Below are 12638 nucleotides of genomic sequence, written 5' to 3'. Positions count from 1 at the left end.
TTAAACTCCTCTCCTGCTCCCACAGCCCAGAGCAGAAATGCACAGGGTGCACGTAGAGAGCTGGGCTGCCCCGAGCCTCCCACCCCAGCACACTACCTTTACCTGCTGTCAGGGACGAGGAGAGCGACGTCAGGCGGCCGCATTTATAGGGACAAGAGCACAAGCCATGGTGGAAACACACCCTGTAGCTGTTCATCCTGCCGTGAAAAAGCTCTGGTCCAGATTGTGTTTATTGTCAACACAAATTAAATGCACGCTGCGTGTCATACGCTGCAGCTGATGATCAGCTGATTCGAGCATTCACTGCTCTTAACGAAACCTATATGTTCCTAAATAACAACAGAGGCTGGATTCACTGACAAAACAGAACAGTGAAGTGTGAAAGTGTCAGCGTAAACAGGCTACTACAAAACACTTCAAGAACAAGGCAGTAATGTGTACGTGCACATGCAGTGGCATAAATAAAGCATACTGCTTCAACATTTCTTTGGCAGAATTCAAACTGAAAGACAAAGATGGCAGTTCTGCTTCCCTGGAGTCAGACAGAGAGGCAGAAAGACCCACTAGGGTTTGCCATTAAAGCTCTAAAATGTGCCCATATCACGCTTCATCATCAAAACACAACCGCTCCCTGTCATGACATGTCCATTACAGATCAGAGGGGGAGGGCCCCCGACACCGGAGCGATGTCCTCCATCTCTTTTAAACCTCCTCTTTGTTCAGCAGACCCTGATTTCAATATTCAAATGGAACTCAGCAGGGCGGTGAAGCAGTGGTGGAGACGCTGGCTGCCAGGGGATCAGGACAGGGCAGACGGTTGGTGGTGTGGCTGGATCAGAAGGGTGGGTTCACTAAACTCTCTCTCATCCAGACGCACATCAGGACAGAGAAAGGTGACCCCGGAGGTCACAGACACGTCACGGTCAGAAGTGAACACAAACAGTCATAGAGTCACTGCTAAACGTAGCAGAGAAGTGACATATCAGGGTGACACGTAGCGGAATATTAATACAGCTAAAGATTCAGGTAGGTGGGAAGTGAGTGCAGACTTTTACAGACTCTGAGCTAACAAGCCACATTTGAAAGTGAGAAATCACAGCAAAGTAATTAGTGAGACACTGGTATTGTTTAGCAACCTCCCACAGATCTATTATGGTCATTCTGTGAAACATTACAGCAATAATTTATTGGACCTTTATTAGAGAGACCATGAATCTCAACCACGTCCATATGTCAGGCCCAGGGCTGCAACTAACTGTAAGAAAATAGTGAAAAATGACCAGCAACATGTCCTAAAACTCAGCCCCACCGCGTCATATGGCTTGTTTTCACAGTTTGAACAGCCACAAACCCAAATATATTCAGTTTATTGTCACATAAGACGGAGAGAACTCACACAACTCAGAAGGTGGAAGTAGGTAACTGTTTGTGAAAAACAACTTCAGCACTAACCAAAACAGCTGCTGATTAATTTTAGGTCAATCAACAAATCAGCTAACTGACTAATCAACAGATGAGTCTGACAGGCTTCAACCCTGCGTATTGACTTTCAGAGGATGGAGAGCCTCACGTGTTAAGAAAGAGGAGAGCAGCATGAGCTCTTCCCAGCATCTCTACATCCCGGCTGGGCTTGCACAGCTGCGCCAACACAAAGCGGCACACAGAGGCATCTTTCTAAATGCCAAAGACGCTTTTCTTGTCACAAGAAACGTGCACAGAGCAATGGGAACGAGGGTGTGAGAGCGATCGCTTTTCCGCAGAGGCAACAGTGGGTGGATTGAGTGGAGATGCGTGGCCTGTGTCACCCTGGCCTAGTCCCAGAGCGAAGGGACAGGAAGTGGCCAGGGATCCTGGCAGGATACAAGCCCTCCTCTGTTTGTCTCTATCAAACCACTATCAGATACTTCATTCAAATGGCCAGGCCCCTCTGACAGAGAGCTGGGAGGGATATGTCGGAGCACTTCACTTGTGCATCCTTGTCATTCAGCTGCCTCCACTGGGTGCAACGGACAGCTTTGTGGCTTCACATCTGAACAGTGCGCTCACTAAATCAGGAAGTAATACAGCACAGCGGGGACTTTAAAGCAGGAACGACATGGAGAGTGACACTAAATCAGTCCACGGACACACAAAAGTCTAAACCGAAAGAGAGAGTCAGATAAAGGAAGAGAGAGACATGAGACAGAGAGAAAGAGTGGGAGAGCAGGTGGCACTGGCATTCTCATGCTCAACTGCATGCCCTTCAGTGTAACCTGGCACTAATTAGCAGCAAATCTGGGCCAGAGCAACAGACGTTTTGCATGTGTCACACAAAAAATTCAAAGGCATTTGTCAGTGGGAAGCCATGACTCATCGGGAGCCCCTCTCTCATGTTTACAGCCCCTGTCTCTTCCTCTCTCTTTGGAGTGTACTGCTCACTTCACTGGGAAACGGAAGAGGGGCGGACAGTGACATCAGACAAGTGTTGTGTTTCTTAAATACAGTACCCCAAAGCCAAAAGGGAACAGCACAGAAGAGGCACACTGCCTCCACTACTACGACTACTAGAGCCTGGACTCGATCACTGTCAACCTGCCCTCGGCCATCTTTTGATTTTTGTTCCTCTGGCCAATCGGTTAGTTCCTCTTCATATTATCATAAACAAATACAGTATGTCCACAGGGCCAACGAATCCTCATCTGACCTGGAGAAAAATGGGGCACTCACTAGATCAAATGATGAAGTCAGCAAGCAGTGGAGTCTGTTCAACACAGCTGCTCAAGTCGCTCCAGTGCAGAGGAAAGTACACACATCACTATCAAAATGCTTGACTGGGATGCTTGAGAAACAGTCTCTGCATAGTCCACCCCTCGCTGGTTCCTTTCCATCCTTCTGAATGGGGACACAGAGGCAATGTTTGAAAGTGGAATCGACTTGTCTTAAAGCTGCTGATTCTCTAGCTGCGGAAACAAGTGGTTCATTGATGCCAGGCCCAGTGTATCACCCTGACAGACAGACCACTCCAGTATCAAAGGGGACAAAGGGGCCAGTTGCCACGTTGCCAATTAGCAGGAATTTCAGCCACTTTCCACCAGTCTCACAGGAGCTGACAGAAGCATCCATCGCTTTAACTGGAAGGCATTCATGGGATTCCAAGGAGCATGAGGTCCCCTGAAATCCAGCAGTCAGAAAGTACAATGGAGCATCTCGTACCACTCTGAGAAATGCTCACTGGTTGGCTGCATAGTGAAACTGGCAACACCTCTCATGGCTTTACAGTACAGTAAGTAAAAGCATTTAACTGGACAGGTCGGCAGTCTATCACAGGGCTGACGTGTAGACAAACACACGTCTTGCTGTGAGGCGACAGCGCTAACCACTGTGCCACCCGGATACTGAATCCATTGGATATAATATGGTTTATCTTCCTGCTGCCAAACACCAAATATACAAAAATACAAAGTCTGTGGTGGATACATGTACTATTAATATTCAAATGTAATGGCAATTTTATTTTCATTAAAAAACTACTGACATCTCACTGAAATACATCTCTGGAGAAATGTCTCAGATTCCAGAGACAGAAAACACCAAGCTGTGGCTTCATACATGGGATTTAGGTGAAGGCAAATCAAAAAGCTGCAACAACAACAACAACACTGGGTACAGGAGGTTCAAGTGTGTCTGTATGATTCTGTGGAGGAGTGGCCGCTTCTTTGTGCTGATGTCGTTGGATTTAAAAATAAAAATACACTTTTTATCTGAATACTTCAAATAGTAAAAACACACCTATCAGCAACCTCCCTAATACCACACATCCTCATTAGACAATCAGTGGGGTGGGGTATTTGGGTTTGCCCGGGACCCCAAAATCATTAAGTCTGCCCCTGTGCATGTGTAAAAGGTGTTATATACCAACTGTAGTCACAGCAAAAGGCATCATGGCGTCTTGCACAAAGTGTCTGAGAGCAAATTTAGTCTAAACACCAAACCAAGTTTAACTCTGTAGGTAGATGACAGCAGACTGAGTCAGCAGACCTGTGCTGTGATGCTGGATCAGCAGCGTGGCTGATGAACGGCCACAGTTTTAAGACACAAACAATATGGAGAAATACGCACTACATCTATGTGGCTTTGGCTAAATAAACAGCAGACTATATTACTTTGAGATCCACCTAATCTTTCCTATTATTAGTAACCACCACACTGGAGTCGATATTTGGGCCTTTGAGTCATGTTGAGTGGGAGAGACTAACCCTAAACATATGACAACCACATCCTCACAGTGTGTGGGATCCTGCCCGAGCATGTGTGTCCTCCACTGATCCCCTCACTAGCACTGACGGACAGCTGAGTACAGGAGACAAGCCCAGAAAGTGACTGCAGAGCATCTACAGCTGCTAAGTTTCACTTTGTCTTGTGAAGGCTTTCAGCCTGGGGGCCTCTTCAGAGGATGTGCACAGTGCACAGTGCCATTCCCCAAACGACTGCAGACGTGGGACTCTCTGCAGAAGCTGTCGTTTGAGTCAGACTGGCTGCAACCTGTGATTCTGGTCAATTAAAAAGTGAGCTGACAATTATTAGCCCATTAACAAAAGCAATTATAGACTGACTGCAAATGTCTTGTACAGAGAAGAACACGTTTAACGCATTTAGGACACACGTGTCAGTTGGACAGTGCCATGACCACGTCCATCTCCAGACAGTCTCATTCAGTTCTGGTCCGTTTTCATTAGTCTACTCACTAAGACACCAAGTTGGGGCTACTCACCAATGACGCGCTGCTGCCGGCGATTTGGCGTCGTCGTATCTTCTGCCGATCAAACAGGCGGGTTTGGCGTCAAACCATGAATGAAGTGACTGGACACACCAAAGCTGGCGGAGCCCGGAGTGGGGGCTTCAGGAGCGGGGGCAGAGTCAGTCGGTGCCAAACCCAGCGACAGAGGGTCCCATTCGGCTAGAGAGGAGAAAACCCCCGAAGCTAAGAAAACACCTTCATTAACATACAGACCCAAACACCCAGTGCCTCCTAAGTGACCTGTAGGATAGAAGTCCGGCTTTTGGTGAAGCACTAACCGACAGTGAGCTGCTGCGCTCGAACATGATCTAAACACTGGGATGTGCTGGAGGCGGAGAGGGGCGGGGCCTCCGGCCTTGTCTGGCTCTGATTGGTGGAAGTGTTCAGTCGACCTGTGATTTAGTTGAAAGTTGTTTCACAGAAGGGCCCCTCTCACCTGGTGGGAGCAGGCTCAGACCTGCCCGGGACAAACCCAGGTGTCAAGCTTATGGGTTAGCTGCTGTATCTGCTGTGTGAACTGATACACTGGGAATGGATGGGAAGCCAAAGCCTTGATCAGATTCAAGTGCTCTTCTGTAGCCATAACGTAATTAAGACTAATTGACCAGCTGGAAGTAAATGAATTAGGTGAGGGAGTCCTTACTGTGCTGGAGGTGGAGTGGGAGCCAGGAGGCCTACAGAACAGAGTTTCTGTTCCTCCATGGACAAACGTCCTTGTAGCCCTTTCCCCCCTTTAGTGGCATAATGCTGACACCTATGGTCCAAATGAGATAGTCACGGGATGCAGGACATTTCTTTTTCACAGGGAACTTTTAGCAGCACCCAGTGATGAAAGACGTCATCACATCACATTTACTCTAGAAGTCTGCAAGTAAAACTTTCTTTGACTGTAAAAAAAAATACTGTTTTACAGTTATAAGTCCTGCATTTAGGAAAAATATTATAAGCAAAAACATCCTTAAATGATCAAAAGTAAAACTATTTATTACGCAGCGATATTGTCACTTTCAAAGTTCTATTACTGTGTATAACTTTATTGGACTTTTCGTACTGATGCAGGACTGTGTACTTTAATGTTGGAGCTGGTTGTGGTGAAAAATCTCAGGTCTTCTCATCTGGAACAGTGCATCATAATATATAAAGGGATTATTTAGCTTATGTACTGAAAACATTAAAGTACAAATTAACTAGTGACTATCACTGTTACATAAATGTAGTGGAGTAAAGGTACGTTTCCCTGTGAAATGCATGAGAAACAAAGCTTTCATGTAAAGAAGAAGTACTTTCAAATTTGTTATTCACTAAAGTACTCGAGTAAATGTACTTAGTTACATTCCACCACTGGCAGCAGTAATATGTGCCTCTCATGTTTCGCCATTCATTCAGAGAACCTAAGCATCTGATTTTCTAAAAAACAATTATTGTTCCATGGAGATCTTTGAAAAACAGCTGTTAGGCAGCGACACACACAGAATCAGTCCAAACAAGCTGCATGTCTGTTGTACAGTAAAAAAGATTTAGTCATAACTCCATTTTCTAATCCAGGATATACACGACTTTGCTCTTTATGTAAAATATTTTTTAGGAAAATATAGCATGTTTGAGAGAAACATGAATATATAACCAAGTGCTAATAAATGGTTTCTTTGTGGCCGATGCTGTAACAGGCGCAACTTGGGAAACTGGTTAAAAATCTATTTTACTGTGCAGCAGACAGAACAGTTTTTCACCCAGGGCCCCGAGACAGGTCATGCATCTACTGGGATTTTCAGAGACTAGCAGCTGCAGCTACACAGTAGTAGGTACTGTGTGTTGCTCTTTGCTTTTTGCACTGATGCTAACATCAGTTTCTTACACTGAATTCTTCTTCCATAAGCATTACAGGGTGCTGTGTGTGTTTATGGCTGTATCTGCCTGCCTGCTGTGTCACTGGTACTGTGTGTTTGCCATGTTTCATATCACAAATTAGCTTCCCTCTGAGATAATAAGGGTAAAAGTTAAGTTACATCTAAAGTTAAAATGAGAAGGAACAATGAAGCAATAGTGTGCTCAAAAGAGATTTCAAATCCACTTTAAGGAGAGAAATGAGTTATAAACAGCTATGCACAGCAACCGCAGTAATTACAAGCACAATAAGTATTGAAAAAATATTCAAAAGTATTCAAAAATTGCATATGGAACCTCAAGGAGTCAAAGGACAGTTAATACATCATAATTAATATGTGGATGCTGGCAGTGCCAGATGAGGAAATATTAAGCAAACCAACATAATTCTCTGAGTTTGCACAGTAAGTAATCAGTGGACTAAGGGTCACATTTTAGCTTAGACAGAAATCCCATTTCACCTTTGGGACGTAACAAAAGTGAAGAGCATCTTCTATTCTTCATTACGTGACACTCCCAGGAGCACGTGACGTTAACAAAGCCACTAAAACATCTAATCAGAGATGAAACACGTCACTGTGTTGCTGCATCATAGGGACTCGGTGCTTGTCTTCTTCCATTATTTCTTGTGTCACTTCACATGTTTCACATCTGAATTACAATGTTTTCCAGTATTAGACTGTTACTGTATAGATCATTGTTACACTTGAACAGCTTAATGAGGATTATATGTGTATCTTGTAAATCTGACTTTTATTTGGTATTCTGTCACCAGGGTATAATACATTTTATCCAGATTTATGTCTTTGATGGACACTGTTTCTAAATGACTCCTCAGTCTCATCTCCTCTGGTTGTCCTTCATGTTTAACAAAATGGACTGTGCTACACAGCAAGGCTGCATTTCTGGGAAGAAAAAGAAATTGTCTTCTTGTTTTTCTTCTTCTAGTTCTCTTGTTCCCTCTGGTCTTTCATGCCCTGATTCTGTTTATAGTGTCAGTCATCCCTGTCTCTGGTGTCAGACGACCTTATGGGGAAGAGCATATCACTCTCTAAGGAGAGGTTGCTGCCCAGGCCGGCCATGCGGCTTCGCAGCAGGAAGTGTGTCCTCCTCTGCAGCAGCCTCTGCTGCTCCTGCTTCAGCTCCACGTAGGACCGTGAGAAGGTGTGGAAGATAGAGGTGACGGGGAAGGCCATGAGGAGGATCCCACTCAGGATGCTGCTGAGAGCCACCACCTGCCCTGGGATGCTCCTTGGCACCATGTCCCCGTAGCCCACTGTCGTCATGGTGATGACAGCCCACCAGTAGGTAGCAGGGATACTGGTGAACTCCTGTGTGGAGTTCATTTCATTCTCAATCAAGTACAACAAGGGGGAATACAGCGCAATGGCCACGCACAGGAAGAGGAGGAGCAGCCCGAACTCCCGTGTGCAGCGGCGTGCTGTCAGGCCCAGAGTCTGCAGGCCCAGGGAGTGGCGAGCTAGCCGCATCACATAGAGGATGCGCAGAGCTCTCAGGACTCGTAGCACCAAGCCCACTTTGTCCAGGTAGCTGCTGCCAGAGCCCAGCCGTTTCTCCCCTTTGGAGGTGCTGTCCACCAGAAGTGTGATGTAGTACGGCAGGATGGCCACCACATCGATCAGGTTCAGGGGCTGTCGGAGGAAGGTCAGCTTGCTCCGGTCTTGAATGAAGCGCAGGGTGAATTCCAAGGAGAACCAGGCCACACACACTGTCTCCACTATGAAGATGTTGTAACACATCTGGGAACATGTGCCCTGGTAAAGAAAAACAAAAACCTGTGGTCAACAGCATGTTAAGTGGTGGATGTCAGCACTAGAGGGAGCCACTTCGATGTGAGATCCAGGAGCTAAGCATGTTGGGATGCACAACTATTTAAGGACAGGAAAAGATCACTGATTGTGCTTGCACTGAAATGATACATTATTGATTTATGAAGACAAAAAAGTGAGTTGCATTTTTGAAATACCAATTTTGTTACCTATTTATAATGTGTGATTGGCATAATAATAAATAAACAGTAAACTCAGAACTTATAAAATGATCACTCTGTTCTTTGTGACGCATGTTTTAAGCTTTTTTTGGAAGGGAGGTGCTTTTCTTAGATGGAATAATGGTGCTGAGAAGTATTTCAATTTTTGAATGCAGGGAAAACATCATTATGAAACACACTCCTGCAGAGAAGGAGATGTTTTGAGTAGACACATACAAGCACCTGAAAACTCCAGTAAACTTGTTGTCAAAGACAGGAACATTTACACACTTTGCTGTCTGGCTGCAATAAATTAGAGACGGAGGAGCTGTTAGATTGAGATTACTGGCACTTTTAATGAAACAGCTTAGTTCAGACGTACTGAGAACAGTGAAGTGTGAATACAAAGCGAGTGTGTCAGGTAAATGTAACTTCAGTTATTTTGCTTGTTTTCTCTTCTTTCACTTTTCCTGCACACTGTCTGTGCTTGATTTGCTTCTGTGACTTTGTGACTGTACAAAAGACGTTCAACTCATTCTTCATTACATGTCCTTAATGTTCTTGTGCTCCAAGAAGCCACATGACTAAATAATCCAGAGTTAGAGAAGTGGGCCTACTGGCCTGACACCTGAGTCAGCAGCGTGAGAAGCCTACTGAGAAACGCGGACAACCTTGTTGGGCTCAAATGTTCGTTGTCAGTGCATTGTGGTGTGATTGCAGACAGCATGAAACACAGGACGACAGTGAGGTTTTGCTGCATCATGGCATTTTTTACTTTTCCTCACTGACATGAAATCACTTGTGAGTTTCATTGCCTCTCAGCAACATGTTGTTTACATGCAGTGACTGTGATATGTTAAATGTCATCAGTCTACTCACCGCCTCCTCCTCTTCCCTCATGGCAGGCATGGTGCTGATGGACAGGTTGATAGCAGTGATGGTGACAAACAGCACAGACAAACAAGCAAAGATCTTCCCCGGGAGGCCTGAGTGAGGCCTCTCCACCATGTCTCTTAGCTTGCCCATGCACCAGCTGAGTCTGGACTCGGCTACATGCTCCCTGCAGCCATTCTCTGAATCCAACAGATCCTCTAGAAGGTCCTCCTCCTCCTCTGCTCTCTCCATGGCTTCAAACTCCTCCACACGCTGCAGCAGACGCCGGCGACAACACCACTCCAGACTCTCCTCGGGGACCCCCCAGTAGAGCAGCTCTTCCCTGAAGGAGAGGGCGCACATCTGCCTGAGGGAGCGCAGCTTACCCGCCCGCAGGAAGGTCAGGATGTTACGGAAGGCACAGGGGCTGCGGTCGAAGAAGAACTCATTGTGTGTAACATCATAGTCATCACAGATGCTCATGATCTCATCAAAGCTGCTGCAGAGGTGCAGCTGGCCCAGGCGAGACAGGGGGAAGTCCTCTAAGGTGGTCCAAGGCAGCTGGTAGCGCAGGCCGCCCACATTGATGATGGCGTGGAGTTTACGAGCGCTGGACAGTGGTGTGTCATCATGGAGGGCGCTGAAGTCAGGGGCCCGCTGCGCCCTCCTGTAGAAGACTCCCTTTTGAGCCTCTTCCTCTTGTACAGGAGGTTGGTTGAGGGAGGAATCAGAGGCACAGCTCACAGCACTGTAGTCATAGTCTGAGCCATCACCCGCCAACAGGGTCATCTTTACTGGTTCGCTCACATCCCTGTGCTCAATCTCCCACCAGCACACTGTCACATTCAGATCTGGAAACAGACACATCACATCATAAAGGCTCTTATTGTTTATAAAAATTCTGTTATTTCTTAAAATGAACTTTTACAAAGTTAACTGGATGATAATAGCTTTGATCTAATGAGGAGAATCCCTTAACGTAAGCCTTCTTAAACTTATAGAGTGAAGTTGGACCAAAACCACTAAAACATCCACACTGGCTACTCAACAATGAGTAATACCACAGTGCAGCATTACATAGCATTAGAGATTTGCTTTTTATCTCTAATGGCCACTGAGAAGGCATAGCAGTATGTAAACAATCCTTCAAGAAATGCAATGAAACTTTGAAACCTGCCTGAAATATTCACAATCTCAGCTTCTAATATTGTTAAGCTACTAGGGGGCATTTCCTGTGTTCACATTTCTAATGTTACATCTTTTTCTTTGTATTATGCAGTGCTATAAAACAGTTAGTGTTTTGTATCACATTGAAAGAAAAAACAGTAAAAGTGTCAATGTGAACTGGCCCAGTATTCTCCCAGATACAGAACAGGTGCAGCCAAGTACATTTCATCAAAACCTGAGCCATAGTTTACATATGAAAATACTCCCAGACTACACTGTTGTATTGACAACATGACAAAGCGTTCTGACTGCCATGTTTGTAAGCGATGACACAAGGACTTGCCGTTCTGATGTACAGGTATGCTATTTATGGAGCTAAAGCCAAATGTCAGCCAACGTAGCGTAGCCTAAAGACTGGAGGTAGTGGGAAACAGCTAGCCAATGTTAGCAAAACATAGTTACAGCACATTAAGTCCCTCCATTACAAATTGTTGATTTTACTTGGAGGCACAGGAGGTAGAGCGGATGTCCCCCACCCAGAAGCTCAGTGGTTTGATTCCTGTTCTCTCCAGCCCACAAGTGTTATTGGGCAAGACACTGAACCCCAAGTTGCTCACGATGGCCAGAGCAGTGCCTTACAGGGCCAGCTCTGCCACCGGTGTGTGTGTGAGCTGGTACTGCAGATCGGTTCTGTACTGGAGACAAATTCCTTGGCCAATAAAAGTCATTATCATTACATTTCAGTACACAGCAAGTTAATCAATGAGCGTTAGAGGAGCTGCAAAACCAAGCTAGCTGTCATCCCCTGCTTTCAGTTGTCATGCTAAGCTAAATTAATTGACACCTGACTCTAGCTCCATTATTAGGGAGTGGACATGACAGTGCTAGGTCATCATGGTCCCTTCTCACTCTTGGCAGGAATGAGATTGTTGCCCAAACTATTCCTCTGTTCTTGGACAAACCTTGCAAAGGAAGCCAGAGAATGACAGATGGGATCATAGTGCTAAGTCTAAACAAGAAAGCTGCAAATATTTAAAATGTTTGCATTAAAAGCAGGAGAGTTTTGCTACAGCAGCTGCTGTCAGTCTAACCTACAGTATCACTCCCATGAGAGCACCAACTGAAAATTAAATTAAGCCTCTTTGCCTGCTACCTTGATCCACAATATTATTGCACATTACTAGCACATTACAAAAACAGCATGTCTGCACTGTTAGCAGTATGAACATGTCATTTATACATCATTAAACGTGGTCGTAATCTAGTTACATCAGACATCAAGGGATAAGAATCGCACTCCCTGCAGTGTGCATGAACATCTGTTACTGTCGGCAGCCTGGGAGTTATAAACAATGCCCTGATGTTACAATGGCTCTTGTTAGGTAACTCACTCGTGTAACTGTTTTGTGCTACATTATAAAAATGAATACATCTGTCTGGGTGTGTGTGTTTTAATCCCTCTCATATGGTTTTCAAATACATTCATTTCTGTTAGGTGTTGATTGAGGTGTGTGTACTGACATATAATTATGTTATTGTTGTTGTCAGACACTGACACCGGTATTTCCACAGTTTGTGCTCAACCACTGGCATATCTCTAAAATAAACCTAGATACAGTGGCTCCAGAAAGTGTTCAGACCCCTTCACTTGTGCGCACTTTTTTTTTTTGGTTTAATTTTAAATGGGCAAAGTTTTTGCTCAATAACCTATAAAAAAACAAAGTCAAAACATGTTTGGCTGAGAAATGAAGCCAGTGCTGAAGTGCCAAACGTGCAGTTCCTCAAAAGGCCGCTAGAGGCCGGCTCCAAGAGGCAGTCAGCTCCCATAGACTCCCATGTTAAATTGGCCCGCTTTACAGCAGAAATACGTGTTTACAGCGTAGTAGCGTTTCTAGCTGTTCTGAAAGACAGGCGGGGGGGGGCCGCCATAGGTCGCTGGGCACACCA

At 45.2% G+C, this 12638-nt stretch overlaps 2 protein-coding genes across 5 annotated transcripts in view; both read right to left on the bottom strand.

The window, feature by feature from the left end:
• The window catches only part of src (v-src avian sarcoma (Schmidt-Ruppin A-2) viral oncogene homolog), a 29048-nt gene extending 23948 nt beyond the window's left edge, over positions 1-5100 (bottom strand). For both annotated transcript variants that reach the window (XM_020618971.1, XM_020618972.1), the window contains exon 1: positions 4751-5100. The gene's annotated coding sequence lies outside the window, so the exon portion shown is untranslated. The remainder of the gene's footprint in view (positions 1-4750) is intronic.
• A 1772-nt stretch (positions 5101-6872) lies between these two features.
• kcng1 (potassium voltage-gated channel, subfamily G, member 1) overlaps positions 6873-12638 on the bottom strand; it is a 12637-nt gene continuing 6871 nt past the window's right edge. For 2 of the 3 annotated variants that reach the window (XM_020619027.1, XM_020619029.1), the window contains 2 exons: positions 9531-10375; positions 6873-8436 (listed from right to left, as the gene is read on the bottom strand). In XM_020619027.1, coding sequence (XP_020474683.1) covers positions 7657-8436; positions 9531-10375 — 1625 coding nt within the window. In that variant the 3' untranslated portion in view covers positions 6873-7656. The remainder of the gene's footprint in view (positions 8437-9530; positions 10376-12638) is intronic. The other variant, XM_020619030.1, reaches the window with a different exon arrangement.

The sequence above is a fragment of the Monopterus albus genome, unplaced genomic scaffold (genome assembly GCF_001952655.1).
Source record: "Monopterus albus unplaced genomic scaffold, M_albus_1.0 scaffold212.1, whole genome shotgun sequence".
Lineage (NCBI taxonomy): Eukaryota > Metazoa > Chordata > Actinopteri > Synbranchiformes > Synbranchidae > Monopterus > Monopterus albus.
This window is presented reverse-complemented; position numbering and strand designations above follow the sequence as displayed.